Consider the following 27,384-nt stretch of genomic DNA (forward strand, 5'->3'; position numbering starts at 1 on the left):
GTGGCTGCTGAGGTGCAGAAGGACTGCCCGCAAATGGGAGGGTCCTGCCCAGATTGAGGATGGGGGGCTTAAGCCTGGTGGCAGGGAGGAAATACCTCTTTCAGGTGCCAGTCTTTTTGTGGAAAAGGGTAAAGTGGCTGTAGTGTCCCTATCAGTCTTTAAGTCAGCATGCTATTTTTCTTCAAGTTGATGGTCAGAACAGAACTGTCTCAGAGCCAGCAACTCCACCTCTGCCTGTGTAGCAGAAGCCTCTCTGATGTTTCCCCAACAAAGCTGGGGACAACGGAAGGGCTTCTCCCAGGCCCTGTTCTGGTGGAACCTTAGGCCCAGTGTAAATAAGGTCAACGACGAGGGTCTCGGGCAAAGGACTATGTGTGCGAGGGGCCAGGAGGGGTCATCCCGCACAGCCTCCAGAGGCTGGTGAGCCCTTTCCAGTGTGCTGTGGTCTTCAAGAAGATGATCCAGCTGTTGGCAAGTTGTTGGCCTGACCCCGGGTTCCAGGCCAGGGCACCACGGATGGCCACGGTGGCTGGCGCTGCACAGCGGCCTGGGTCTGTGTGCATGTCGACCCATTCCGTCATGGTCCTGAATGTGCTGGTGATTGCAGTGTGTGCTCTCACGCCCTCGTTCCCATGGCTTTTTTGCAGAACGGGTGGCCCTGCTGGCTGCTTGGTCTCCTTGCCCCTTCACACTCGTACTTAGGTCATGGCGAGTGAATCCTGGCCACCCTCTCTATAGAGTGGCCCGGGCTGTGCTCCTGGCCCCCTCTGGGGCTCTGTCAGAGGACTCTGCAGGCCCTCCTTCTGTAGACTGTCATTTAGATGTGGTCATGTGCTCTTGGCCACGGCAGACACTGTCCCTGCAAGCTGGGTTCCATGAGAAGGAGGTGACTGGGTCGGAGCCTCAAGTCTAGGACCGTTTGGAACTCCTGACCATACCCTTCAACCCTGGGGCTTCGAGGACCCTTCAGTTACATTCACACGAGTAGTCACTCCTGTGGGTTGCCCTTTGGAGAAACCTTCCCTTGCCAGAGCTGAACCAGGCAGGAACAGAGCCAGGACCCAGGCCGGGCCCAGCGCACCCACATTGTCTAATCCGTTTTGCCATTTTTGTTGATCTAGGCAGGATTAAGGACACTGCATGACATTGGGCCAGAAATCCGGCGTGCTATATCATGTGATTTGCAAGATGACGAGCCGGAGGAAACAAAACGAGAAGAAGAAGAAGATGTATTCAAAGTAATTATTCCACGCCTAGCTACACACTGGCCACTTGGAGATAGCGGGGCAGGACTTCACTTTGGGGAGTCGGTGATCCCCAAAAGAACCTGGAGAATGCACGCCAGCCCCCGGGCCTAGAGGGGCTCACGGACCATGCTTTCCCCACAGCAGACCTTCGGCACCTCCTCTAGGGCCAGGCCTGCTTCCGTCCTGAGCTGGCCACTCTGTCCCATGCTGGCAGCTTCAGAGGAGTCTGGCCGCAGCCGCTTGGCCAGTGTGGCTGAGCTTCCTGGGTCCTGCTAGCAGCTGCCTGCCTGTGTGACCCCCTTCTTCCCTGGGCCGGTCCTCAGCCCCCCCAGCCCAGAGAGCATGCCTTCTGTCCAGCCTCAACCGCTGGGGGCTGCCAGCTGGCGCTGCTGGCTATAAGTCACCTCAACCTGGAACGACGGGAAGAGCACACTTGTGTGACAGCCAAGAGCTTGCTCCCCAGCTCAGGGATTGGGAACCTTCCTCATTTCAGGGGGGCCAGCTGCCACACAGACACATCGGCCTGATCTGTGAGACACTCAGATTGCTTTACAGGGATCCTACGGAGCTTACCTAGCGTTTGTGTTTCGTGTAGAAAAAAATTACCTAACAAAGCTAGCCTGCATCAAATACTTGTTAAATTACCTGGTGTTGTCTCCCATTATTTTGCAGAGAAATGGTGCCCTGCTTGGAAACCATGTCAATCATGTTAATAGTGATAGGAGAGACCCCCTTCAGCAGACCAATACCACCCACCGTCCCCTGCATGTCCAAAGGCCTTCAGTTCCACCTGCAAGTGATACTGAGAGACCGCTGTTTCCTCCAGCAGGAAATTCGGGGTGTCCTAGCCATCATAACCATAATTCCATAGGAAAGCAAGCTCCCAGCTCAACAAATGCCAATCTCAATAATGCTAATATGTCCAACGCTGCCCCTGGGAGGCGGCCCAGCCTTGGGAACCTTGAGCATGTGTCTGAAAATGGGCGTCGCTCCTCCCACAAGCATGATCGGGAGCCTCAAAGAAGGTCCAGTATTAAAAGGTAACCTTTAAAGTGTGTTTGCACCTGGTGATACAGCGTCTGCCCCAGGTGCTGCTTTCTCCCCTGTGCCCTGGCGCACACACGGGAGATGCGCAGGGGGCCTGGGCACTCGAACCTGTGAGTGCCGGGAGCCAGTGATGAACCCGAAGGATAAAGGGCCACCAGCCACCCTGTGTCCTGCCAAAGGTGTTGGCCTTTAGGACAGCATCAGTTGCTGTAAACTCTACCTTCCCCAGTGGTGACCACATACTTTGGGACAGGGGCTGGCAACCGTTGAAAAGGGCCAGAGGGTAAATACTTTAAGCTTTGGGCACCATACAGGCTCCACTGAAGCAACTGAGCCCTGCTGTTGTAGAGGGAAAGCTGTCCTAGATGCTGTGTAGGCACGTGAGTGTGTCTGTGTCCCAAGAAAACTTTATGGACACTGCAGTGTGAACTTCCCAAGGTCACATGCGATGAAGTATTTTTCTTCCTTTGATTTTTTTCTTTGCAGCCCTTTTAGAGCGTAAGAACTGTTGGTAGCTCATGGACCATATATGGTCTGTAAACCATAGTTTGCTGACCTCTGCACTAGGAACTAGCCTGATAATCTGCATCTCAAATTTCACTGGCAATGTTTAACCTTTATCTTCTCCCTCCCTCCCTCCCGTGTTATGCCTTTCCTGGATAGAACCCGCTATTATGAAACTTACATTAGGTATGTGCTCATCACATGTGTGTATGCATCGCATGCTCTGTGTTGTGAGTGTAACCCGCGGGCCTCTCAGTGCTGAGGGCTGAGAACTCCCTTTGAGGCGACAGCCTGATAGGATAGTGGAGCTTGGGCTGTGGACTCCAGAGGCAGAGGGATTGCTTTTTCCTTCCTTCCTTCCACCTTCCCCTTCCCTCCCCTCCCTTCTGCTCCTTCCCCTCCCCTCTTTCTCTCATTTTTTAAGATTTCGTTATTTTATTTTAGAGAGAAAGAGCATGTGCAAGCCAGGGGGAGAGGGAGAGAAACTCAAGCAGATTCTTTCTTGAGCACAGAGCCCAACTCAGGGCTCTGCCTCACGACCCTGAGATCATGACCTGAGCGGAAACCAAGAGTCAGATGCTCAACCAGCTGTGCCACCCAGGCGGCCCAGTAGTTGATTCTTTCTAAGCAAAGGAGCTTTTCGGTTCCTCTGTGCATAGACTGTGTCATCCTCCAAGGACTGGTGTTCACACGCTCATGTGCCCATGGGCTCGCCCCTGCGCGCCTCGTGACCTCCATGTAGGGAGACTCCACGGCACACTTCTGGGCGCCTGGCCCGGGAGGCTGGTCCTGCCTGCTGCTGGCTGGGTTCAAGCCTCTTGTCGGGGCTTCATAAAAGTGTGACCCCAACTTCCTGAAGACTGGAGACCGGGTCTTCTCCTTTGTCTCCCGTGTAGCCCTCAACATTCGTGCACTGAGTCCTGCTGTATGTTTGCTGGACCAGGTTGAATTGTCAGTGGGACGATCATTTGGTTGGGGACGGAGAGGCGGGTCTCTTGGTTTAATTGTAGCAAGTGTAGTCAGCTGCTCAGTGGCAACTTGAGAGAACGAAGAACTTGGAGGGAACACAGTCCTCTCTCTTGGGAGAGAGTCAGTGTGACGGAGCCTGGCTGGTTTTCCTGAGGACTGAGGCCAGGATAGCAGCTTTCAGGGAGCTAGCACGACAGTCTTGTCACGTGGGCAGGGCTGTCTTCGAAAACCTGGCAGGTGTCACCCTTGTGAGTCTCCCCGGGGACACTATCCCAAACTCCTGTCGCATCTCCTGGGTCAGAGTTAGTGGGAGACTGGTCAGAGAGCCTCTTTGTTCTGGACCCTGAAGTCACATGGGCCAGAGAAGAAAGGAGCAGGGATCAGAGTAGCTGGCCTGGGAGCTCAGTGTCTTCTCCCCGTGACTGCTGATTGCTGCAGGCCTCTAGGTCCATTTGCTTATTCTGTTCTCCAAATGACACCCACTCCTTTGGCTCCATGGCCCCTGGGCACAGTGGTTTGGCATGGGCACTGTGCAAGTTACTGGGAGAGCGACCCCCTCCCAGCACACGCACATGCTCACACAGCGCTGCCGCCAGAGGCCTAACAGTCCAGTCCCAGGTACACCAGGGAGGAGCCAGGGGCTCGTGGGGCAGGGGTGCTAGCCACGCACTGAGGCCCAGCTGGATGCTCAGGTCCTCGGGCCTTCTCTCACCACTGCAGGTCTGACTCAGGGGATGAGCAGTTCCCCACTATCTGCCGGGAAGATCCGGAGATCTGTGGCTACTTCAGGGACTCCCGCTGCCTGGAGGAGCAGGAGTATTTCAGCGGGGAGGAGGGCTATGAGGATGCCGGCTCACCAACCGGGAGCAGGTGAGCGGCTCTGCGGCTCGGGCTGACATCAGGAGGCCTGGCGGTCTCCTGCCCCTCGCACTCTGCAGCAGGGGCCCGCCAATACCACACCTGGGCTGCCTCAGAGGCAGGCAGAGTGGGGGCTGCCTTTTTAGACCAGCTTCTCCCAAAGCTCCGAATCTTCTGTGAAGCTGAGGACTGACTGCCTGGCTCTCAGCCAGCCCAGGGTGCCCGAAAGCTGGGGAGAGGACTGTGACCATGGGTGCGTCTGAGCTAAGAGGACTTGTTAACAAAGGTCTCATGTGCCCCTTACCCTTTCTCCTGGCCTTTCTGACCCCCAGGCAGAACTACAGCTACTACAGCCGATACCCTGGTGGCAGCTGGGACTTTGAGCGGCCCCAAGGCTACCATCACCCCCAAGGCTTCTTGGAGGATGAGGACTCACCCATTTGCTATGATTCCCGGAGATCTCCAAGGAGACGCCTACTACCTCCCACCCCGACATGTGAGGCCAGATTTTTTGTTTTGGGTAAAGCCTCCCAGAGAACAGTGTGACAGGTGTGGTCTCACTGCACTAGGGACAGTCAGTCTATAAGACCAGCAAGACCAGATGGGGTTGGAGACCCCATCAGTATCGGCTTTCCCTTCTGTCTCATCCGTGTCCCACATGATTGAGCTCAAACCACTTCAGCACCATTCTTAACTCTCTGAGCACAGAGGAGGGCAGCATGTGGTCCTGAATGTGCCCAGTACATGCCCTCCGATGAGGGACTTTTTGTGCACATTATCATTGCCTTGGAGCCTGGGGTTCATCACGCGGGGTAGGCGTGATGTGCGGCGTGGGGTTGTCAGGCTCTCTCTGTGGACCGGGTAACTGACCCTCAGAGGGCAGAGGTGCGCAGCCGCTGTGCAGAGCTGGACCTGAGCCCAGGCCTGTCCCACCAACCCCCCCCCCCCCCACTGCACCTCTGAGCCCCCCCCCACCTCCCATCTTCGCCATGTGTCAGCCAGTGCCCTTGCTCATGGAGCAGGTTTCGGGTCAGTGCCCCGATCCTGGGGCTGGAGGAGTCCCATCCTGCTGAGAAGAGGCAGGGGGCCAGCTGTCCCCCACCTGGTTTTCTTATGCAGGTGGCCTAAGTAGGATTGCAGGAAATGTAGCTCACCCCCCAGTGAGGACTTGGGCCGGGGGAAGAAATGAAGCTGTGGCCCCTGCCTGCTCCTGACCGGGCAGGTGGATTTTGCACTTGGGGGCATTTTGGTGATGGTTAAAAGATACCTATTCCTGGTGTTTCTGAGGAATGAAGCATATTTTTGAGCAGGACTCTAATCAGTAACCAAAAATAGCTAAGACACATTGTCTCTGAGTCGGCTGACTCCATGTGCCATAACCAATCCAGTTGGGTGGTGCCTGGGGCCCTCTTCTCTCTCCTGTAGTCACAAACATGCTGGGGGGTCTCACCAGACCCATTTCCACGGTTGATATTTAATTCTGCAGCCCCAGACACATGCTGCCGAACAGAGCAATTCTGAGCTCCCTAAATACTGGGTAAAACATGCAGGTGAGCCTGGCAGAGGCCCCTCGTCCATGGAGTGCTCTGTCCTCCCTGGACCCTCCCTGTGTCCCCTACAGTGGCCACATTAATGCCCACCATTCGGGGCACCACTGAGCGAAGTGAGGAACCAGAGTGGGCCAGAGCAGATGCCCTCTGTATTTGTAAGGGCAAGTCAACCAAACGTATTTTATTTGCTTTGCTGCCCATCACTTCAGACCTTGGGCAGGGGAAGGTGAAGTGTTCCGCCTGTGTTTTCAGCAATGGTGGGATTATCTCCTCTGTCAGAATAGGTTGTGCACAGCCGGTGAGATGATAGGTGTATCCACGGACTGATTTTCAAAACAGCGGCACTACCTGAGTGAGAGAGATGGTGGTTTCCTCTGTGGGCTCCGAGCCCCTGGCCCTGGCCTGCTGCCCCTAGGAGGGTCATGGAGAGTGTGCCGACGGGAGAGGCCCGGCTGTCTCATGAGAACAGCAGCTGTTGTGCAGCTGTGTCCTGCCAGGGTGGGACACCGAGGCAACGGTGGCCCAGCACACCTCCCAGGGGACACCTTAAGCCTGCCTGGCTGGGGCTGCCTGTCTCTTCTACCTGCACTGGGCAGGGCCAGCCAAGGGCTCAGTCTTCTCACACTTTTAGATTAGAGCTCTCCCAGAACCCGGTTCTTGCCAATTCCTGTGATCCCCAGGAAGCCTGGGAGGCTCGCCCCTGCACCTTTCCAGTACAGGAATCGGTGTGGGGTTTTGCTGGGGCATGAGAAATGCCTGGGATCTTAGGAAGCAGGGCTGAAGAGCCCTTGCTCCTGCCTTGCAAACTGTCAGGCCCCCACGCGTGTCTCTAGGGCCAGCACCCTTGAGCGTGGACCTGTTCCCAGGGGACCTCTGGCCTGTGCTTGGGGGCCCAGAATTCGGACTGACCTCCTGGGCCCTGTGTCCCGTTAAGCCACAAATTCGGCATCTCTTGTCCCGGCTGTGCGTGAGCCTCCATTTCGAGGCACTTTTAAAGGTACAGCCATATTCTCTAACATTAGAGGTGTTCTTTTCTGTTTTTGCCTTCAGTGCTACAGAAGCTGGGTCTTCCCCAAAGAAAGATTTTGCTTCTAACCTAGTTGAGCTGATAGCAAGTCACCCCCCTTAAAGCAGGTGTAAGCACGGGAGCACCAGCAAGACGCCAGGCACCCCAGAAACACTTGGGATACCTGCAGGGAGAGAAGAGGGCAGCCCCAGGTGTTCCCAGGATTCGAGAACAACACTGTGTTCTTGACCTGAAATGCTGTGTTCCCCACAGTGTGTGTACTGGGCCGGGGCGTCCAGTCAGAACTGCCCTCCAGAGCCTTGAGCTCCGCCTCGTGAGAACAGGCCCCACGTTTACAAGAATCCAGCTTGCACTAACCAAAAACATCCTCAGTGAGGCAGCTTCTTCATCCTCCCGAGGTTCCGAGACCTCACCCGCTAATGCTTTTCCTGGGACGCATGGCTTGCTTCCTCTGGGGCCCCTAGCTGAGTGTCCAGGGGCCACCCTGAGCCACGGGGGCCCCCCCAGAATGCCGGTTTCACAGCCACTGCTGTGCTTTCTCAGCCCACAGGAGATCCTCCTTCAACTTCGAGTGCCTGCGGCGGCAGAGCAGCCAGGAGGAGGTCCCACCGTCCCCCGCTGTGCCCCGCCGCACAGCCCTGCCTCTGCACCTGATGCAGCAACAGGTGAGCCAGCCCACCTGGCCTGGACCCTACAGGCCTGGGGGCAGCCGGTGCAGGGGCCGCCCTCGGGACACCCCCCTCCCAGCTGCCAGTAGCAGGAGGGAAGGAGAGAGCCTTCACAGACACTCCGGTTCAGTCCAAATAGACGTGGTCATGAGCCCCATTTCACAGATGAGCAAATATCACGGAGAGGGCTGGTGACATGCCTGAGCTCCACAGGAGGTGCGTGACCAGTTGACCTAGAATCCAAGGCTGCCAGCCTCCAAAGCTGGGCCCTGGCCGTGGTGCACACTGTGTTCTCTCCGGGGCCTGGTACAGTCCCTGATGCTTGGAGTGGTGCCCGCTTGCCTGGTCCTGAACCATCAGTGCTGCCCTTTATTTGCTCAGAGACGTTCTTCCTTCATTAAGACACATCTGTAGAGACCTTTGCGGGCAGGGTGCTGGCATCGTGGGTGGGCGAGCCTCCAACCCTGCCTGCAAGGGGAGTGTGTGGTCCAGGGAGAAGGACCCGGCCACAGTGAGGTGGCTGGACAGGAGGGAGCCCAGGGCCTGGAGGGGTGGTGGGGCTGCAGCCCTCTCACCAGGGCTTTGCCTCAAGGGCAAGAATAAGGCACTTTTTCTTTATGCAAAGATCTTGCATGTCAGAGATGCGGTCCACTGCGTACGTGTGTCAGGGGCCGGAGGGCTTGTGGGGAGTCCCCAGCCCATGAACGTGCAAAGCCAGCTCATGCCCAGCTCGCTTACCGCCGACGTCCTGAGCGCGTGAGCACTAGCTTCCATTTCAGGTGTTCTGTTCAGGTCTCTCTGCCAACTTCTTTCTTTTCTGCCTTCAGTTTTTATGTTAATTTTTATTCATGTCCTGCTTTGTTGTGGAAGGACAAAGCATGGGAAGGCCCAGCCCTCAAATGCCATGAACCAAGTAGGCCTGGACGTCGGGGCACGTGCGTGCGAACGCCCCTCCCTCTGCTGTCGGCCCCCACCCCCGCTCCAAGGGCCAGATCCCTGTGTGCACTGCCTCCCTCGGGTGGCTGTGGCTTCTGGCTGTGGCCCTCCGTGCGGAGAGGGAGCGCCGGGGTGGCTGCCCGGGGGCAACCAGAGGCAGGGGAAGCAGCTGGTGCCCAGAGCTACAGAGCAGCCCGGGTACTGGCTGGTGTGGTGAACTGCACTGGAGCGGAGAGAACTGTGCTGCTTCCGAGGGCTGGGGATGACTCGTTTGCCCCATATGTCCTTCTGTATTTAAACCGAGAGAGAACTGGGTGGTGTGTTCATGCGGCCCAGGGAGCATGTCTTCTCTAATTCTCCACTGCTTGGCCACAGTTTCATGAATTAGCAGCTGATGCCTCCTTAGGAACAGGCATGAGAAGTTCATTATGGATTCGGGGAAATGGAAAGCAGTCTGCCAGGAAGCCAGATTTTACTACCTGTGTTCTTTTCACATCCCTGTCTCTTATCCGCGGCCGCCCCGGTGCAGCAGCGCCTCCTGCTTGCTGTGCCTGGGGAGCCCTCGGGCCGCCCCTGAGGATCTCTGGCCCCGCCTCCTGTCGTCTCTCCCCAGATCATGGCAGTTGCAGGCCTGGATTCCAGTAAAGCCCAGAAGGACTCGCCAAGCCACTCAACCCGGTCATGGGCCACTCCTCCGGCAACCCCTCCATACCGGGACTGGACGCCGTGCTATGCACCCCTGATCCAGGTGGAGCGACCGGAGGCCCTGGATCAGGTCAACGGCAGCCTGCCATCCCTGCACCGGAGCTCATGGTACACGGACGAGCCTGGCATCTCGTACCGAACATTCACACCAGCCAGCCTGACCGTCCCCAGCAGCTTCCGCAACAAGAACAGTGACAAGCAGAGGAGTGCAGACAGCCTGGTGGAGGCGGTGAGTGTGTCACGGACGGGCAGGCTCCGGCACAGCAGAGGGGGACAGGCCAGTGCCGTGGCGGTTTTGGGGGTGGGGTGAGGCTCAGGAGTCAAGCTGGGTCCTTCTCCCTCTGGATCACGCCCATTCCTCGGAAGCAAAGATGGTACGTATAGCGCGAGTGTAAGAATACCACCACTGCCCGTTCTAATGGAGCTGGACCTAGGATGACAGGTGTCAGGCCTGCAGATAGCCCTACCTCCTACTGAAACCTTTTCCCTAGTGGGGCTCACTCTCGTTGGGCGATATGTAGTGTTCGAATTCCATGACTTTTCCAAGTCATTCACATTTAACTGTCACATGTGAGGTCTAGCAATCAGGACTGGCAGAGTCCCCAGAGCACATCCTGTGGTTAGTGCCTGAGGGGGCTCCTCTGTCATTTTCCCGGCGGAGCCTTGTAAAGCATTTATGCCATCAATCCTCTATCCCGCACAGGTCCTGATATCTGAAGGCTTAGGACGGTATGCAAGGGACCCAAAATTTGTATCGGCAACAAAACACGAAATAGCCGATGCCTGTGACCTGACCATCGATGAGATGGAGAGTGCAGCCAGCAACCTGCTCAACGGGACTGTGCATCCCCGGGCTAACGGGGGCATGGGCCCCGTCTCCCACCGGCAGGACTATGAACTCCAGGACTTTGGGCCGGGCTACAGCGATGAAGAGCCCGACCCTGGAAGAGATGAGGAGGACCTGGCAGATGAAATGATCTGCATCACCACCCTGTAGCCCCCAGGGAGGGGCGGACTGGCTCTGGCCTCAGGTGGGGTGCCGGAGGGCCAGGGAAAAAGTGCCTCGTAGTTAGGAAAGGTTAGGCACTAGTGTGGAGTCTGTATTCAATTAGACTTTTGTACAAGTGATGTCATGCCTCATGGAAGCCATAAACCTGGTAGGGGATAGCCGTGTACCCATGCCCAGCCCCAGCTGTGGGAAGCAGCAGGTCGAGCCCTCCAGGGGAGGACCTGTGAGGAGGTGGGATAAGCCCTGCCCACTTTTCCAGCACGCCCCTGGGGCTTTCACCTGCACCCACCCACCAGCTGGCACAGTGGGGAAGGTCAAGGTGATGACGATCACCACACCTGTGTCATTACCTCAGCCATCGGTCTAGCATATCAGACATTTACTGGGCCCAGCATATCCATTTTTAAACCCTTTCCCCCCAAATACACTGCTTCCTGGTTTCTGTTTAGCTGTTTGGAAATACAGTGTGTGAATCAGGACCTACCTACCAGCCGTCATCTGGAGAGGGGAGCAGGACCTTATACACAAGGTTTTCTGTTACGTGACCCCGGTTTACAAGAGAGTGTCACTCAGTCGGTTTCTGACTGTCAGCTCAAGGGCAACTGTAAACTGGAATAATCATGCACTCGCAACCAGGTAAACTTAGATACGCTAGTTTGTTTAAAAATTATAGATTACTGTACATGACTTGTAATATACTATAATTTGTATTTGTAAAGAGATGGTCTATATTTTGTAATTATTGTACCGTATTTGAACTGCAGCAATACCCATGGGTCCTAATAATTGTAGTTCCCCACTGAAATTTAGAAATTACTAGCATTTTTACTTGGGCTGTACAGAAGTAGAAGAAACAGAGCCAATTCTCATTTATTCCGTGAAAATCTGGGGATGAAATTTTAAGTTCAAAAGAACTCGGGACTATAGAGATTTTTTCTAAAAATATTTGGAGTCACTCTAAATCTACCTTTACACAAGATATACCAGATGATGATTTACAGCCTTTGCTTTGGGCAAGAATTCTGGGATTTGATAGTGTACCTTTGGTCCACCATGGGTCGCAGCGGTCTGTGACTTTACTGAGCCTCCGATAAGCTCATCCTGTCGGTCAAGCCGGTTACTCTGACCCTGTGGCATTCACAGCGGCACCTCTGCTGCCCCCACAAGACCTCTTTGGCATCTCTGGTGTCGAAATGATGGCACAGGTGGATGGAGTTCCTCTGCTCTTGCTCCCTGAGGATGGCTGCTGCTCCTTGTCCTGAACAGGGGTGCTGGGGGGGGGGGGGGGCGGGGGGGCAAAAAAATCTGCAGGATTAGAACGCTGGGTCTGTCCGGGTCGTATTGTTGCCTTTTTACACAACACTGCTGTACTGTGTGTTCTCTTTGAGGGCTTTTATATGCAACTGAATGAGGGCTGAAGTTTTCATTAGAACGTACTCACACTCCGGTTGTACTGCCTGATGAAAACCCACTTTTGGACCACGAGACCCACCAAGGCTTCCTTTTCTGTTCAAGGAATCATGCCGACTTTGTCGTTACCTTGGCAGGGATTCCCTGCGGTCAAAAAAAAAAAAAAAAGACAATTATCAGTTTTTGGTTCAAAATTTTTAAATATTACCTAGACAACCTGTTAATATTTTGGGTTTGTTTTTCGTTTTTTTTTGTAAATAATACTTTGTTATGAAGACCTTACAAACCTCTTCTTAAGACATTCTTACTCCAGATCCAGGCAAAAACACTTCAAGGTTTGTAAATGACTATTTCCTGACATAAATTTTTTTTAATTAAAATGCAAAATGTTCTTCAGAATAAAACCGTGTAATAATTTTTATCGTATGAGGGAGCACTCACTGCAAAGAGCCGCTGTGGGCCGGTGAGCTCTGCAGAAGGGGGGGGAACACTCGGTGAGGGCAGTCCTGGGACGGTGTAACTGCTATCCTCACGGCTCCCTCCTTGATGCCCACGGTCACTCAGCACTGGCTACAGAGAGCACTGTTCCTCCTAAAGGGCTAAGCCATCGTCCCCATCACCTCTGCTGGGCACTGTTCTCACTGTGTGGCTTCTCAGCAGCAGCCCTACCAGGATGGGGTTTTCTGGTGCAGGCCACCATCTTGCCCCATCAGGACTCACAAAGTGGCCTGCAGACAGGCTGCACCAGTCCTAACAGGCCCGCGTTAAGTCTGGTCCAACCTCCCATCTACCATGAAATTGTTCTTTGTGAGAAGTTTGAAGTTACTGAACCATGTGGTGGTGGTGGTGTGTACCCTTTGCTTCGGGAAAGTTTTAAGATGAAATGTTTCTTCTTTTTGGCCCCCTCCCCCTAAAAAAGGTTATTTTGTTGTATCCCCAGGAATAGTGGATTTGGTTTTGTGTTTTTCATACCACAAATGGAAAGGGCAGCTCCGCTTGAACTTCCAACCAGCAGGAACCTCATTAACAGCTCTTTCTCCTATTTCCATCCAGGCAGCTGGGCCAGATGGGGCTTTGCGGCTCTATTCCCACATTTTGGAGCCTGCCAGAGGCCAGGAAGCTTCTCGGTACACAGTGTGGGCTTTACTTGCCTCACTGCTGACCCCATGTCTGTGAAAGGAACCAGGGCACTCTACTTCAAATTGTTTATATGTTATGGTCTTCAGTGTCTTTGCCAGTTGTGTTTCCTTACCAAGGTTTCCCCTGTTGTGATCGGCTGCAGGTTTGTTCTAAAAACTGGTCAGCAACAGAGCTCCAGCTCCTTCCCTGACTCAGAAACAGACACCTCCGAGGCTTACATGTGTTGACAGTTTTTATTTCTCCAAAAGGATATGCCTTCTTTCCTGGGGACGTGAGAGGGCAGGAGAATGGGTAGCAGGCCCGGGGCCCCTGCCTCCAACGCGGGAGCATCGTCTGAGAGTGGCCTCGCAGGCACCCTGTGGGGACGGCAGCAGGAGAAAGGACCGGGGAGGCTGCCCGGCTCCCAACACAAGGCTGGTGGAGAGAGCTTGCGTTTTCTTCTGGTTTAAGAAAAAAGGATGTAGGTATTAGAGCTGATGTTAAGTTGGTGGAAACAGGAAACAGCCTTTGTGGGGAGGAACAGGGTTTGGCTGGAGATGAGGCTCTTTTGAATTTATGGAAATGAGGATTCCCACAGTTGGCCCTGGAAGCAGAAGGACGGCGCATCCAGGTGCCAGGATCTGGCTTCCAGGACCTGCCATTTCCTGGTTCTGAGCCGCAGAAGAGGCGGGCTGTTCCTCGCCTGTGCCTTCTGTCCGCGGTTGGACCAGGAAGAACCTTCTGCTCGTGCAGCAGCTGGAACACACAGGCTTCTTTGAAGGGATCCGTGCTCAGAGCCTGATCCAGGTACATACACAACTCTGTTATACTTTTTCAACCATTGTTTACAGAGTACTTCTGGCTGTTAGTATCACAAGCTCTTTGCTAAGGGGCTTAACTAAGCTTCCTCCCAGGACCGAGGGCCGGCCTGGTGTCTGGGTGCCCTGAGAGCTGCCTGGCCCAATGGGCACTCTCCTCCCCTCTCTGGCTTCCTCAGCCAACAGCCCTCTTTCTGAGGTCCAGGCTTCCCTCACGGCACTGGGACGTGGAGACAGCCCGCTGTTGCGGCACAGGCCACAGTTCCCCTCTGCCAGGTGGCTGCCCTTCACCTGTCAGGGCTCCAGCAAGCAGCCACCCAAGCCCAATATTCTGCCCTGTGGCTGAACCCCAGCAGCACAGCATTCCGCTCGGACTTCCATGGGGCCTGGGTATGGAACACGCACCGTCTTCTCTGAGACTGACTTCTCCACGTGGCTAATTATGTGATCCTATGGAACAAGGCTCAGTGGCCAAGAGTGGGGGAGGGGCCCAGATGTCATCCGGCCGTACAGCTTGTCACACCTCCTCCGACAGGTCATTCTGCTTGTGTGATGATGCAGACGCAGTAGCAAACCAGCCCCTGTCCCGGAGACTGACACCACCACAGCACGCAGAGAGATGGCGGAAAGGCATGGCTGGGCCACGTGGCCTACCCACACTGGAGAAGGTCCACATGGTCACGCTCAGGCCTGGGACCCCTCCACCCACTGAACTTGCTACTCGCTGGCCCTCTGAGCAGGGGGGTTGGCTCCCACACTGCCCCACTGTTCTTTCATCCCTGCAAGTGGCTCGGGGACCCCGAGGATGGTGGCTGTGGACCACGGCTGTGGGGCAGATGGGGAACCTTTCTAGGAGAAATCTCTTGGCCGACTTAGACCCTCCCCTGGAACAGAAAATAAAGCAAGAGGCAGGTAAGAGGAAACCAGAGCTCCTTTAAATTTGTAAGGGAAGGAGAGGTGTGATGGTTTTCTTCTTCCCATCTTTCTGGAAGGTCTTTCTCACAAACACAAGTTGTGGCTGTCCAGCCTCCAAGCTATCTCAGTCTACTCTGATCCTGGGGAAAGGCTGGAATGCCCCCTTTCCCTCCCCTCCTTGTTCGGGGCAGGTTTCCAGAGCACAAGTCTTTTCTCCCCTGCTGCAGATGGTGGCTTTGGAAATCTTCAGAAAAATCCATCCAAAATGCATTTATTTTTCATTATCTACTAAGAACAGTCTGGCCAAGGCATCTCCATTCAAAGGTCGGTTACTGGATTACATGATTGAATTATAGGAAGTTTAAAGATCAAAGAACTATTTTAAATGCTACTTGTATCTCGTTTCCCCCACCAAACTCAAATCTTTGCCAATTTATTTTCATGGGATCAGGTGTATAATGTGATTCGACTGCTTCTTCCATCAGCCTCCGCTCGATCCCTGTCTGCTCCCGTGGACGGCTGCCGAATACGAATTAGCCAGCTTTGCCCACGGCGGGTCATCTCCCCAGACTGACAGGAAAGCATCCTCTTGGGCTGGCCGCTTTGGCTTGGAGCAGCGGTCTGGTCTGTCGGGTTTGCTCTAGGTTTCTAGGTTTCCCTGGTAACAGGAAAATAGTTTAAAATGCTAAATGAGGAAACCTATGGTAATAAAGAGACTCTCCAGACTCTTCTCTGAATAAGGTCCAGAAATCGGGCTGTGATTAATAAGAACCAGAGTACTGGAGAGGTGGGCCTCAGAGTGACCCAACTGGGAGGGGACACGAGAAGCAGAAGAGAAAGAAGCCTGTGTTTCTTCAGGCAGGCGGCTTTCTTTCTGAACGGAGATGCTGGAGGCTTAGGCACAGGCCTCAGCAGCTGGCGGCCTGAGGCCTATGCCTCCCGTGCCGTCCAGCCTGCACCCAGCCTCTGCGCAAAGCACCCTGCTCCCAGAGTGTCTTGCCTTAATTAAGAGGGAGGCCCGGGAGAGAACCACTTCCTTTAAATCTGAGCAGGACCCAGGGTTGCAGAGTGCCATGGAGTATAAGATAAGGCCGTGGCTGGAGTTAGCCATCCTCCTCCACTGGCCAGACCCCTTCCCCAGTCCCTTTTACTGCCCCTTCAGGAGGTTGGGGGGCAGCCTGCAGAAAAGTGCTGGGGAAAAGGAACCTGCTTCGCTGCCTGATACTGGTCTCCCAGCCTAAGAAATTTCGCATTCTCAGCCACTGAACTGTAACATTCTAGACAGTTTCAGGAAAGGGCACAGGGGACAGGGGCTGTGCTGACCCTCTTGGCTTGGCAGGAGGCTTCTTGGGCAGGGACCACCTAGCGCTGGGTGGCCAGGGTCCCAGGCTTGTAGACAGGGACGTCCTTGTCCCAGAGTGCAGGCTGCCCCTTGATGATGTCTGCTGCTTTCTCTGCGATCATGATGGTGGGGGCGTTCAGGTTGCCACTGACCACGCTGGGCATGATGGAAGCGTCGACCACCCTGAGGTTCTGCACCCCAAGCACCCTGGTCTGTGGATCCACCACAGCCATGGGATCAGAGGGCTGGCCCATCTTGCAGGTGCACGAGGGGTGGTAGGCGCTGTCGGCCTTCGCCCTCACGAAGGCATCAATCTCCTCATCTGACTGCACGTTGCTTCCTGGCTGGAGCTCCTTCCCCCGGAACGGCGCCAGGGCTTTCTGGGCAAAAATTTCTCTGGTCAGCTTCACACACTGTCGCAAGTCGTTAATGTCGGTTTCTGTCAACGAGAAGAGGTAGGTGAGGCGACTCCTCCTACCAGAGGATTCTGAACTCGGAGAGGCTCGGTAAGCTGCCCGAGGGGACACAGGTCAGTGCCTACCACCCTCTGATCCCACAGCCGTGGTGGACCCATAGACCACGGTGCTGGGGGAAAACGTCAGGGACACAGAGCCACCAGGTGGTTTGTCACCTATTCCCAGCCAGTTTTACTGCCACCAAGCAGAGTCTCACGATGGCAAACAGGCAGCACCCTCAGTGGACACAGCCTGCCTCTTGCCATCATGGCTGTGCACACACTGCGAGTCATGACTGAGCGACAGGGAGAGCTCCTTTGCGCTTCGGGCAGGGGCAGGCCCGGGAATGTAATCTCTTCCCGGAGGGCGCTCAAAGTGACGGCGGCGCAACTGCTCTGTGGGCTCTGCGCGTACAGCCAGATCTCCTTGCATCTTCGGGTAGACTGTTCTGAAAGCTGCAGCGCTCCCCTGCTGTGTCAAAGGACATCCCAAGGTTTCTTCAAGTGACCCAGGGCACACACAGCCGTGTGGATAGCCCAGAGGGAGGGGGGCAGAGGGCAGCTTGTGTCTCAGGGGTAAGATTCAGGCACCAATGCGAACCCCATAAAGGCATTCAATCATTCGTTGAATGAATGGCCTGGCAAGTACAGGCCTGGGGGAGACCAAGAGGGTGGTGAATTACCTGTTGACAGGTAGTTGGGCTGAATCACAGGGTGGTCCTGGGGGTTGGCACTTCTCAGTTTAAGCCATCCCACACTCGTGCCCCGCATGGTCCCCACATGCACCTAGAAGAACCGGAGGGAGCAGGACCTCCTTCAACCTCCCGACTCGGCAGCTTAGGCCCCAGGGTTTCCCGTGGTTTGGGGCTCCACATCCAAAGCCCATTAAGGGCAGACACTTTAATCATCTGTCTGCGTCTTACCCCTACCCCCCTTCCACAAGTGATCACAAAAACACCTCCCTCAATCACTCCTGCTTCCTGGCTTTCTACCTGGTTGTCTTCAACTTTCAAGAGCTGGAACCCCCAGGTGCTGGCCACTTCTGTCCATTTCCAGCAGTCTGGATCCCTAAAGCATCTGACCTGAGCTGAGGCAGGTCTCACCTTTCCACGTACCACATGGACTGCCTCACGCTGTTCCTGCATGGCCTCGGGAAGATTCCAGGCTCCTCCTCTCCCTCCCCCACTAGGACCCATTGGGCAGCTGGCGGGCAGAACACAAGCTCCTGTGCCTCCCCTCCAAGGGCCCTGCTGCAGTAAGGACACTGCTGCCCGCTCACCTGGTAAGCCTCCTGCTGGGTGGGGACCCGGCCATGGTCTATCACTTGGGACGGCAGGAAATGGAACTGGATGTCAGGGTGGGGGACCCCAGGCCGGCTCCGGATGAACCCACCTGTTTCCAGGTGCGCCGTGGTCCCATCCCCTGAGGACCAGAAGAGGACGAGGCAGCTGAGTGAGTCAGGGTGGGACAGGTACGCTGGCCTCCCCTCTCCTCGGCCCTCCTCCTGGCCCTGTCCTGGCGCCGGGACCGAGTGCTCAGCGCTGGCATCTCTCCCTCAGGTGGGTGAGCCCAGCACCACAGGTTCCAGTATCTGCTCACGCCAAGGGGCTTTGGCTTTGCCCTCCCCCAGACTCCTCCACCACCAAAACCTGTGAGGCCTGGTGTCACTGGGATCTCCCAACTTCTCCTGCCCTCTCCACCCCGACACGCTGTTCTTTCACCTAAGGTCTAAGTCAGACATTCCAGCTGTCCCTGCCATCCCCTCTGCCCCTTCCTCCTTGCGCCACATCTGGCCCTTGAAAGCCTCCCTGACTTCAGCTCACAAATCTACTGGGATCCGTCTACCCGGCAGTAGCACCCCACCCCTCCCTCGGTCCCAACTCAGACCCTCCTCACAGGCAGCTGCTGGGGCATCCCTGCGGTGCCCCCACTTGCCCTCAAGATTCCCGCATCTTCATCGCACCCTGCTCCCTCCTCCATGTGCTGCAGTCTCCCTGGCCCAGTGTCTCTGTTCCTCCAACGCTGGACGCCTAGACCCGGGGCCTTTGTGCGTCTCCCTGCCTCTCAGCCTCCACTTCACGGACACCCGGATCATAGAACTTAAGCTTGTTCACACGGTCTCTTTCCACAGATCCCAGCAGCATGCAAGCTCCCTGGGGGCACCTGCCTTCCTGACACAGCACAGAGCACCTGGGAGTGTGTGAGAAACCCACGCTGAGGGGGATCTCCAAGCACCACTTCCTGGCCCGGCCAGTACACTGGGACTGGGAACTGGTGAGAAATGGATGCTGACTGTGCCTTTTCTCCTGGCTCCTTGGACCCCAGATGGTGTCCGGCGCACAAGGCCACCCTGTCCATATGTAAGGAAGAGGGGCACCCGGGCTCTGAGGAATCTGACCCAGGACTGGCCCTGGGCTGCTGCATCTGGTCCTCACGACAGCCTGCCAGACAGGTCTCTGTATCCCCATTTTGCAGATGGGAAAGCTGAGGCAAAGGGCAGAACTAAGCTTGAAATAAGTGACTTGAGACCAGAGCTGCCTCTCACAGCACCTTAGGGAGGAGGCCATGCTGCCTCCAGACCAGCACGCCCACCTGTGAACTTCCAGAGCCACTCCAGACCAATCCGGACTTTCCTCAAGGGCTTCTGGGCCGAGTGCAGGGTGATGGGGCGGGTGCACGCCTGCTGGATGTACACCTCCAGGTGGTCTTGCAGGTTCTGGCCCACCCCTGGAATGGGAGCGAGGGGCTAGGGAGAATGGCTTCTCAGGGTGGCTTGCCTGCCACCGGCCTCTCAACATCCCCTGGTTTTGAAAAGTGCCCTCAGCCCCATCCATTTATCTGCCAAGCCAGCTCCTGCTCCTTCCCTGGGTCTCCGCTTAAAAGGTCATCTCCAGGGACTCCATCCCTATGCTCAAAGCCAATCTCCGCTTTTCGGGCTGCCAAAGCCACCTGCCCTTGTCACTCACTCCCAGAGCAGCCTCTGGAACCATCCCGATGCCATCCTGCCAGGGAGCACCCTCCCCAAGGGCAGGCCCGGGCATTCAGCAGGCGCCACCTGTACCCCTGGCCGGGGGAAGGAGGGGTCCAGCCTTGCTGAGCTGGGCAGACACTGTGTGAGCTCATCTGAGCACATGCGGACACAGGGCAGGCCACTATCCCAGCATTCTGACGGACCTCTCACTAGGAAGCCTCTGTGCAAAAAAGGTCATTTCTGGGGAGGTTGGGTTCTAAGAGAGGTGAGAGCCCCTAATGGGTATCAAAGACTGTAAGTGCAATTTTCGGCCCGTGGTAATTGTCTCAGCATGAAAAGCATGCCCCAGAGCACCGAGCCGGCATTTTTAACATCAGGACTGCTGGACTTAAAACCAAGGCCCCAACCCCTATCACCGCAGGGCTGCCCTGGGGACGGAGCCGAGCCTGGCCCAGCGGGCTTCGCAGGCCATGCTCCCTGGTGGAGGGGCATAACCTCCAGGGGCACAGGAGGGCCAAGGAGGGGGGAAAAAATGACAGACTTGGGGTCTTTGGTGGGGGGTAGGGGTGTCCATTGAGGCTCGTAGGAAGAACTGTTGTCCCCACCCCACTCCACGCTAACAAACTCCACTAAGCCCTTTTTTTTTTTTTTTTTAGCAGGGGCCCGTCTGAGGAGCGGGGAGAAGGGAACCCACCGGGCAGGTGGCACACCACCGGGATGCCCAGCTTGCGGAGATCATCTGCATCGCCGACGCCCGAGAGCATGAGCAGCTGTGGAGAGTTGATGGCTCCCCCGCTCAGAATCACCTCCGCGCCTGCGTAAACCTGGAAGACACACCAGTCACAGTTCCCACAAAACCAGGCAGCACCCCGAGAACGCGGCCTCGGAGCCCAGTCCCACGCCAAGGACGCTCAGCCGGCCACTCTAGGAGAGCCCTGCGCAGGCGCAGCTCCGACACGACCCGCCCTGTGACAGCCAGGCTGTCACGATGGTCTTAAAACACCGGAGCACGGAGCTTCAGTGACCAGTGACATCCATGGAAGCGAGCACGTGCAGGCGGTGTGAACCCAGCAGCAGTGAGCCCGCCCTTCCCGCAGCCCGATCCTGACGCACTACGGGGCAGGAAACAGTGGTGTGCAACAGGGAGTAGGTTCACGTTTGTGGTTATTAAAGTCTTACTAAAATCAGCGATTTCTGAAAAGGTACGGAAGGAACCGGGGGGCTGCTCTGGTAGGAGGGGCAGATGCTCACAGGGACCACGACAGGCTCTCCGCATGTGGCTGGCCTGACAGCTCCCTGCTGGCCGGGCGGCCACCTCCCCCAAGGCCCTAGGGATCAGAGCCTGATCGCTACCCACACTGAACACCAGCCCCAGGGGGGACCACTTGTCCCCCTCCACGTGCGCGGCCCCAGTCTGGCAGGAACTCACTCACCCTGTGGCTCTGGCCGTTCTTGATGTACTCCACACCCACGGCGCGGGTGCCCTCAAACAGCACCCTGCTCACAAGTGTCTGCGTCTCAGCCATGAGGTTGGGGCGGCCCAGTGCCGGGTGCAGGTACGCGCACGCGGCGCTCCAGCGCTTGCCTGCAGGACAGAGCCAGGACATCGGGCACAGCTCCTGTCCCCCTTTCCAGCTCCTGCACAGGGAAAGGGGCTGACCTTCCCCAAATACTGAGCTCTGCCTCAGAAGGAAGGCTGAGACTACAAGTCCCTGCTGGACTGAAGTCCACATCCATTAGCGGTGGGAAAACCTCTTCCGCTCTGGACAGGATGACAGACCGGGAGCAGCTAATAATGGGGTGAGAACCCTTTGGAGCCAGGCAGGAGCCCTGGATCAACCCAGGCCTTGCCTCGGTCCTGCTGTGAGCAAGGCACTGTGGTGCCCTGTGCCTCGGTTTCCTCATCTACAAGTCTCTTCCACCTTTGGGCTCTTTGGGCAGAGTTGACTCCAAGACAACAGAGGCCAGAGGCCTAGAGAACGCCCAAGAGTCTCTGTCTCCAAATCGTTTCCCACTGGCTGTGGGCTGTATCCTGTGGCCTCAGTCGTGCGATGCCTTGGTTGTCTGGGCCTCCTCCGAGCCCCTGTTTACCCTCACTGACCACAGTGAGGGCAGGAGGGATGGAGCTGTGCTGGAGGGTAGCTTCCTTTATTTTAAAAAGGGGAAGAGGCAGACCCAGGGAGCCTCGGGATGGGAGCCCGCCCTACCTTGGTGGATGGTCATGTCCATCCATCCGAAGCCTTCTTGCTGGAAGCCGTTCATGTCCTCGGTGAGCGGGTAGCCGGCCTGCTGTGCCGCCTCCAGGAAGGCGTGGTGCAGCGGGTGGTTGGTCCTGCCCCGGGACACGTGCAGCGGGCCCTGGCCGCCGCGGTACGTGCCGGCGCCCAGCTCATGGCTCTGCGCCTTGCGGAAGTAGGGCAGGCAGTGCGCGTAGTCCCAGCCCGCGGCGCCTTCCCGCTGCCAGCGGTTGTAGTCTTCCGCGTGGCCGCGGATGTAGACCATGGCGTTGAGCGACGACGAGCCCCCCCAGACCCGGCCGCGCGGCCAGTATAGCACCCGGCCGTCGAGGCCCGGCTGCGGCTCCGTGTGGTAGCACCAGTTGTACCTGTCATCGCACAGGTTGGCCACAAGGGCCGCGGGCATGTGGATCTTCCACAAGAGCCGCTTGCTCCCCGCCAGCACGTCCTTGGGCCCGGCCTCCAGCAGCAGCACGCGCTTGTCGGGGTCCTCGGTGAGCCGCCGGGCCAGCACGCAGCCCGCGGAGCCCGCACCCACCACCACGTGACTGTATTCGTCCCCGCTCCGGGAGCCCACGCTGGCCAGCGCGCGGACGCTGGGGGGCCGCTTCCGCCCCTCGGCTCCCCAGGGGCCCAGGCACCCTACCCTCCAGCCTCGTGGGACACGCCACATGCTTCTAGCCCAGGTCCTCGCACATCCACCAAGAGGAAAGCAATGAATCACGTTCCTAAAATAGGAAAAGCAGCTTTAGAAGTTTAACTCGGCATGCACATTGCAGGACTGGCTGGCAGGACCCTGCACTGGGGAACTAGGAGGAGGGAGCCCTACTGGGAGGTCCATGCCAGGACTCCTATGTACAGGGCTGGAGGCACAGGGGCTCCTCCCGAAACTTGGGAGGAGGGGTGGTCCCCAGAGAGGCTTCTCATTGACAGGTGTAGGTGAACCCAGAGGCTAGGCAGGTGTCTGGCTGCTGGAGTGCAGGGGAGGTCAGGGCTTTCTGGGCTTTGCAATCAATGCTCATCCCTTTAAGATGGCTGTTGAGCCCCTACCTCATGCCAGGCACCATTTCATCTCTAGCAATACCCAGAGAACAAGACATCTGCCCTCAAAGTGGATGGTCTGGGGCCCGGGAGACAGAGGAGACTTAAGTAACTGAAGGAAGGTCAAGGTCTGAGGCTCCAGGCTGCCAAGCTCAGAGCCTGTGGCCTGAGGGCCACGGGGGGAGCTAGAAGGCTTTTCAGCAGGGCTGGGGCAGAGCTACAGTCTTCAGAGATCTCTGTAGGGTGCTGGAGTTTGAACAACACAATGCCGATAGCTTTTGGAGCTGCCTTTCTCAACAATGTGCAAATGAATCCCAACAATGCTCATTGCACAGGGGTGGAAAAGAACCAGTATATTCCACTCTCCTGACAAAAGCACATCTGAGAAAGCCCCATGTATAAGGTTCAGGCGCACAGGACTGACTCCACAAGAGACAGCCAAGGAACGTCAAGACCCCCCTGCCCCATCCGCCAGCCCGCCCCAGTCCAGCAGCAGCCTAGCCTGCAGGGGGGCTAGGAGATGAGTGTAGACAAGGACCCCATCCCCCTTCATGTGGGCACACGAGAAAGCAGCCCCAGGCCCTCCTGAAAGCAGGAACACAGAAGAGCCTTCCAGCACTCCGGGCCCCATACTAGTGCGAGGGAGCCGTGCCCATCACTCAGCTGGGCTGGCTCGACACTCCACACTCACGACCTGGTAGAATAAATAGCATGACCTTTCTAGGCATAAATACTGTTTGCCTCAGTCACTACTATCCTGTTACACACAATGTCCTGCATTCAGTAAAAATTTGGGAGATACAGAGGAAGAGCAGGGGAAGGTGGAGGAGGACGACCCTGAGCTCACCTTCTTGCACAGACACACGGGGGCAGTGAGGACACACAGTGCAGCCTACTCTGAAAACCACCCGAAGACTGGCAGAGTGACTATTCCACAGCTAAAACCATAAAGAGAAGACCCCCTCAAGAAGGGGCAGAGAGGTCGTCAGGGACCAATACCCTGGCACTGCGGTGGGTTTCCCGCCACAAGGAGAAGATTGTCACAAGCACCGCGGTCCTCCCTGAGGAGCCAGGGACCAAACCTCACATGGGGCATCCCCCATCCTGGGGAGGGATCTGCACTGGGAAGATAAGCCCCCATGATGTCTGGCTTTGAAAATCCATGAGGTTGAACTCTGGGAGAGCTGGAGGGCCAAAGGAAACCAAGAGTCCACCTTTAAAGGGCCAGCGTGCCGTATCCCTCTGTCTCAGCGCGGGAACAGCAGTTGGAAGAGCACCTAGCTTATACATGAAGATTTACCGACTACCTTTAGCATGTTTGCTGAGCTGGCAGGGATCTGCAGATTTTTCCAGGTACAGAAGTGCTGGTGATGCCCCTTTTCTCACCCTCCTTCAGCCTGCTGGATGTGCGGGAGCCACTTCTGATACTTCCTCTACCTTGATGGCATTGCTTGCCCCCCACCACCAGCATTCCCCTGGAGACCCACACCACTCAGCCCATCTGTCTTAGCACGTATCCTCCAAAGTGGCTCCTGTCCCAGCACTCCCAGCAGGTGGCCTCGGCTGGGACTGGCACCTCTCCAAAGTGACTCTTGCCTTGGGGAAGCAGAGAGCCAGCACCATACCTGCAGTGGCTACAGCTAGGCCCTTCAGCCAGCTGTGCCAGGAGCTAACCCCATACACCAGCATACCTCCAGCAGCTACACTGGGTTTTCTTAGCCAGCTGTACCGGGTCTAAGCCAGCCCAGCTCACCAGTGTGCCTGCTGCAGTCACAGCTGGTCACTGTAGCCAGCAGGGCTGGCCCATCTGTGCACCTGCAAGCAGCTATGGCCAGGCCACTCAGGCGGCCACACAAGTTGTGGCCAATCACAACAGGAAGGTACAAACAGCCCACACAAGGGACACCCCCTGAGTGCCTGGTTCTGGTGAGCAGGGGAGATTGCACTACTGGGTCCTATAGGTGCCTTCTACAAAAGGTCCTACTGAATACACAGAAGCCAACAGAGTCAGACATAATGAAGATACAGAAGAATGTACTCCAAACCAAAGAAGATGACAGGACCTCAGAAAAAGAACTAAGCAAAGAACTAAGATCGGCAATCTACCTGCTGAAGAGTTCAAAGTAACAGTCATAGGATGCTCACTGAGAAGAGTGGGTGAGCTCAGAGACAATGTCAACAAAGAGAAAATACAAAAAGGCACAAATCAGAGCAGAATAATCACTGAAAAATACAATAGAGGAAATCAACTGCAGATTAGAGGATGCAAAAGAACAGATCAGCAATCTGGAAGACAAGGTAGTGGAAAGCACCCACGCTAAACAGCAAAAAGAAAAAGAATTTTAAAAATGAGGATAGATTAATGGATGTCTGAAACAACATCAAGTATACCAACAGTCACATTAGAGGGGTGCCCGAGGGGCACCTGGGTGGCTCGGTGGGTTAAAGCCTCTGCCTTTGGCTCAGATCATGATCCCAGGGTCCTGGGATCAAGCCCCAGGTCGGGCTCTCTGCTCAGCAGGGAGCCTGCTTCCCTTCCTCTCTCTCTGCCTGCCTTTCTGCCTACTTGTGATCCCTGGTCTGTCAAATAAATAAATAAAATCTTTATTTAAAAAGGGGAAGGGGTGCCTGAAAGAGAAGAGACAATGGGGCAGAAGACTTATTTGAAGAAATAATAGCTGAAAAGTTCCCTAACTTGGGGAAGAAAACAGACATCCAAGGTCCAGGAAGCACAAAAAGTCCCTAATGAGGTGCAGCCAGGATGTCCATATGAAGGCACATAATAACTGAAATGGCAAAAATTAAAGAGAATCATAAATGCAGGAAAAGAAAAATAGTTACATAAAAGGAGAAATCCCACAAAGCTATTACCAGATTTTTCAGCAGAAACTTTGCAGGAAGAAGGGAGTGACATGATATTTTCAGAGTGTTGAAAGGAAAAACCTACAACCAAGAATACTCTATCCGGCAAGATTATTGTTCAGAATTAAAGGAGAATTGGTTTCTCAGGCAAATAAAAGTTGAAAATGTTCATCACCTCTAGGCCAACCTTGTTAAAGGGATCTCTTTAGGAGGAAAATAAAAGGTCATAACTAGAAGAATATTATAAAAGGAAACTATCACTGGTAAAAGCAAACAGGTAGTAGATTAATCACTTATAAAGCTAGTATGAAGGTAAAAGACAAAATTAATAAAATTAGATCTACAAAAATTAAGGGATACACAAAGAGATATAAAATACAATGTCATATATACTAAAACATGGAGGAGGGGAGTAAAAATGTAGTAATTTCAGAATATGTTCTAAGTTAAGTGACCACCAACTTAGTACAGATTGTTACATACATAGGATGTTATATATAAGCCTTACGTAACCACAAACCAAAAATGTATAATAAGTACACAAAAATAAGCACAAAGGCATCTAAGTATAACACTAAAAAAGTCATCAAATTACAAGGGAAGAGAGCAAGAGAAGAAAGGAAGAGAGAACTACCAAAACAACCAGAAAATAATTGACAAAGTGGCAACAAGTGCACACCTATCAATAATTACTTTAAATGTAAATGTGTAAATGCTTCAATGAAAAGGTACAAGATGACTGAATGGGTCAAAAGCATAAGACCCATCCACTCGCTATCTACAACAGACTCGCTTCAGACCTAAAGACCCGTGCAGACTAAAAGTGAACGGGTGGAAAAAGGTATTTCATGAGAATGGAAGAAGAGAGAGAGAGAAAGAGAGAGGAGAGGAGAGGAAAGGAAGGAAGGAAGGAAGGGAAAAAGCCGGGGCAGCAGTACTTCCGTTAGACAAAATAGACTTTAAAACAAGGACTGTAACAAGAGAAAGCATTATTTAGTGACAAAGGGATCAATCCAACAAGAGAATATAACAATATCTAAGCATGATATAGGAGGACCTAAATATATGAAACATATTAAAGAGGGAGAAACTGATAGTAATGCCATAATAATAGAGGACTTTACAATCCCACTTACACCAATGGAGAGATCATCCATGCAAAAGACCAATAAGGAAACAGTGGTTTTTTTTTTTTTTAATTTTAAAGATTTTATTTAGTTGACAGAGACAAAGCGAGAGAGGAAACACAAGCGGGGAGTGGGAAAGGGAGAAGCAGGTTTCCCGCCAAGCAGGGAGCCCCATGCGGGGCTTGATCCCAGGACCCTGGGACCCTGACCTGAGCCTAAGGCAGACGCCCAATGACTGAGCCACCCAGGCACCCCAGGAAAGTGGTTTTTAGTGGCACATTAGACCAGATAGACTTAACAGATATATACAGAACATTCCATCCAAAACCAACAGAATACACATTCTTTTCAGGTGCACATGGAATGTTCTCCAAGACAGTTCTCACATTAGGCCACAAAATAAGTTTCAATAGGGGTGCCTGGGTGGCTCAGTGGGTTAAAGCCTCTGCCTTCGGCTCAGGTCATGATCTCAGGGTCCTGGGATCGAGCCCCGCATCGGGCTCTCTGCTCAGCGGGGAGCCGCTTCCCCCTCTATCTATGCCTGCCTCTCTGCCTACTTGTGATCTCT

General features: G+C 55.0%; 2 protein-coding genes across 6 annotated transcripts in view; one reads left to right on the plus strand and one right to left on the minus strand.

Moving 5' to 3' along the window:
- The window catches only part of LOC111143738 (calcium voltage-gated channel subunit alpha1 D), a 299,470-nt gene extending 287,672 nt beyond the window's left edge, over window positions 1-11,798 (plus strand). For 2 of the 3 annotated variants that reach the window (XM_022497561.1, XM_022497560.1), the window contains 8 exons: window positions 1,122-1,238; window positions 1,920-2,287; window positions 2,958-2,984; window positions 4,488-4,637; window positions 4,958-5,121; window positions 7,746-7,867; window positions 9,420-9,740; window positions 10,215-11,798. In XM_022497561.1, the coding sequence (XP_022353269.1) occupies window positions 1,122-1,238; window positions 1,920-2,287; window positions 2,958-2,984; window positions 4,488-4,637; window positions 4,958-5,121; window positions 7,746-7,867; window positions 9,420-9,740; window positions 10,215-10,508 (1,563 nt within the window). In that variant the 3' untranslated portion in view covers window positions 10,509-11,798. The remainder of the gene's footprint in view (window positions 1-1,121; window positions 1,239-1,919; window positions 2,288-2,957; window positions 2,985-4,487; window positions 4,638-4,957; window positions 5,122-7,745; window positions 7,868-9,419; window positions 9,741-10,214) is intronic. The other variant, XM_022497562.1, reaches the window with a different exon arrangement.
- A 26-nt stretch (window positions 11,799-11,824) lies between these two features.
- LOC111143739 (choline dehydrogenase) overlaps window positions 11,825-27,384 on the minus strand; it is a 32,663-nt gene continuing 17,103 nt past the window's right edge. Inside the window, exons 2-9 of one of the 3 annotated variants that reach the window (XM_022497565.1) lie at window positions 21,757-22,514; window positions 20,983-21,134; window positions 20,244-20,373; window positions 19,171-19,305; window positions 17,858-18,000; window positions 17,262-17,364; window positions 16,106-16,563; window positions 11,825-12,074 (exon numbers count right to left, since the gene is read on the minus strand). In XM_022497565.1, coding sequence (XP_022353273.1) covers window positions 16,145-16,563; window positions 17,262-17,364; window positions 17,858-18,000; window positions 19,171-19,305; window positions 20,244-20,373; window positions 20,983-21,134; window positions 21,757-22,459 — 1,785 coding nt within the window. In that variant the 5' untranslated portion in view covers window positions 22,460-22,514 and the 3' untranslated portion in view covers window positions 11,825-12,074; window positions 16,106-16,144. Of the gene's footprint in view, window positions 12,075-13,289; window positions 16,564-17,261; window positions 17,365-17,857; window positions 18,001-19,170; window positions 19,306-20,243; window positions 20,374-20,982; window positions 21,135-21,756; window positions 22,515-27,384 lie in introns of those variants that run through there. The other 2 variants (XM_022497564.1, XM_022497563.1) reach the window with 2 other exon arrangements.

Source organism: Enhydra lutris, unplaced genomic scaffold (assembly GCF_002288905.1).
Source record: "Enhydra lutris kenyoni isolate GAN:26980312 unplaced genomic scaffold, ASM228890v2 scaffoldscaffold10, whole genome shotgun sequence".
Classification (NCBI taxonomy): domain Eukaryota; kingdom Metazoa; phylum Chordata; class Mammalia; order Carnivora; family Mustelidae; genus Enhydra; species Enhydra lutris.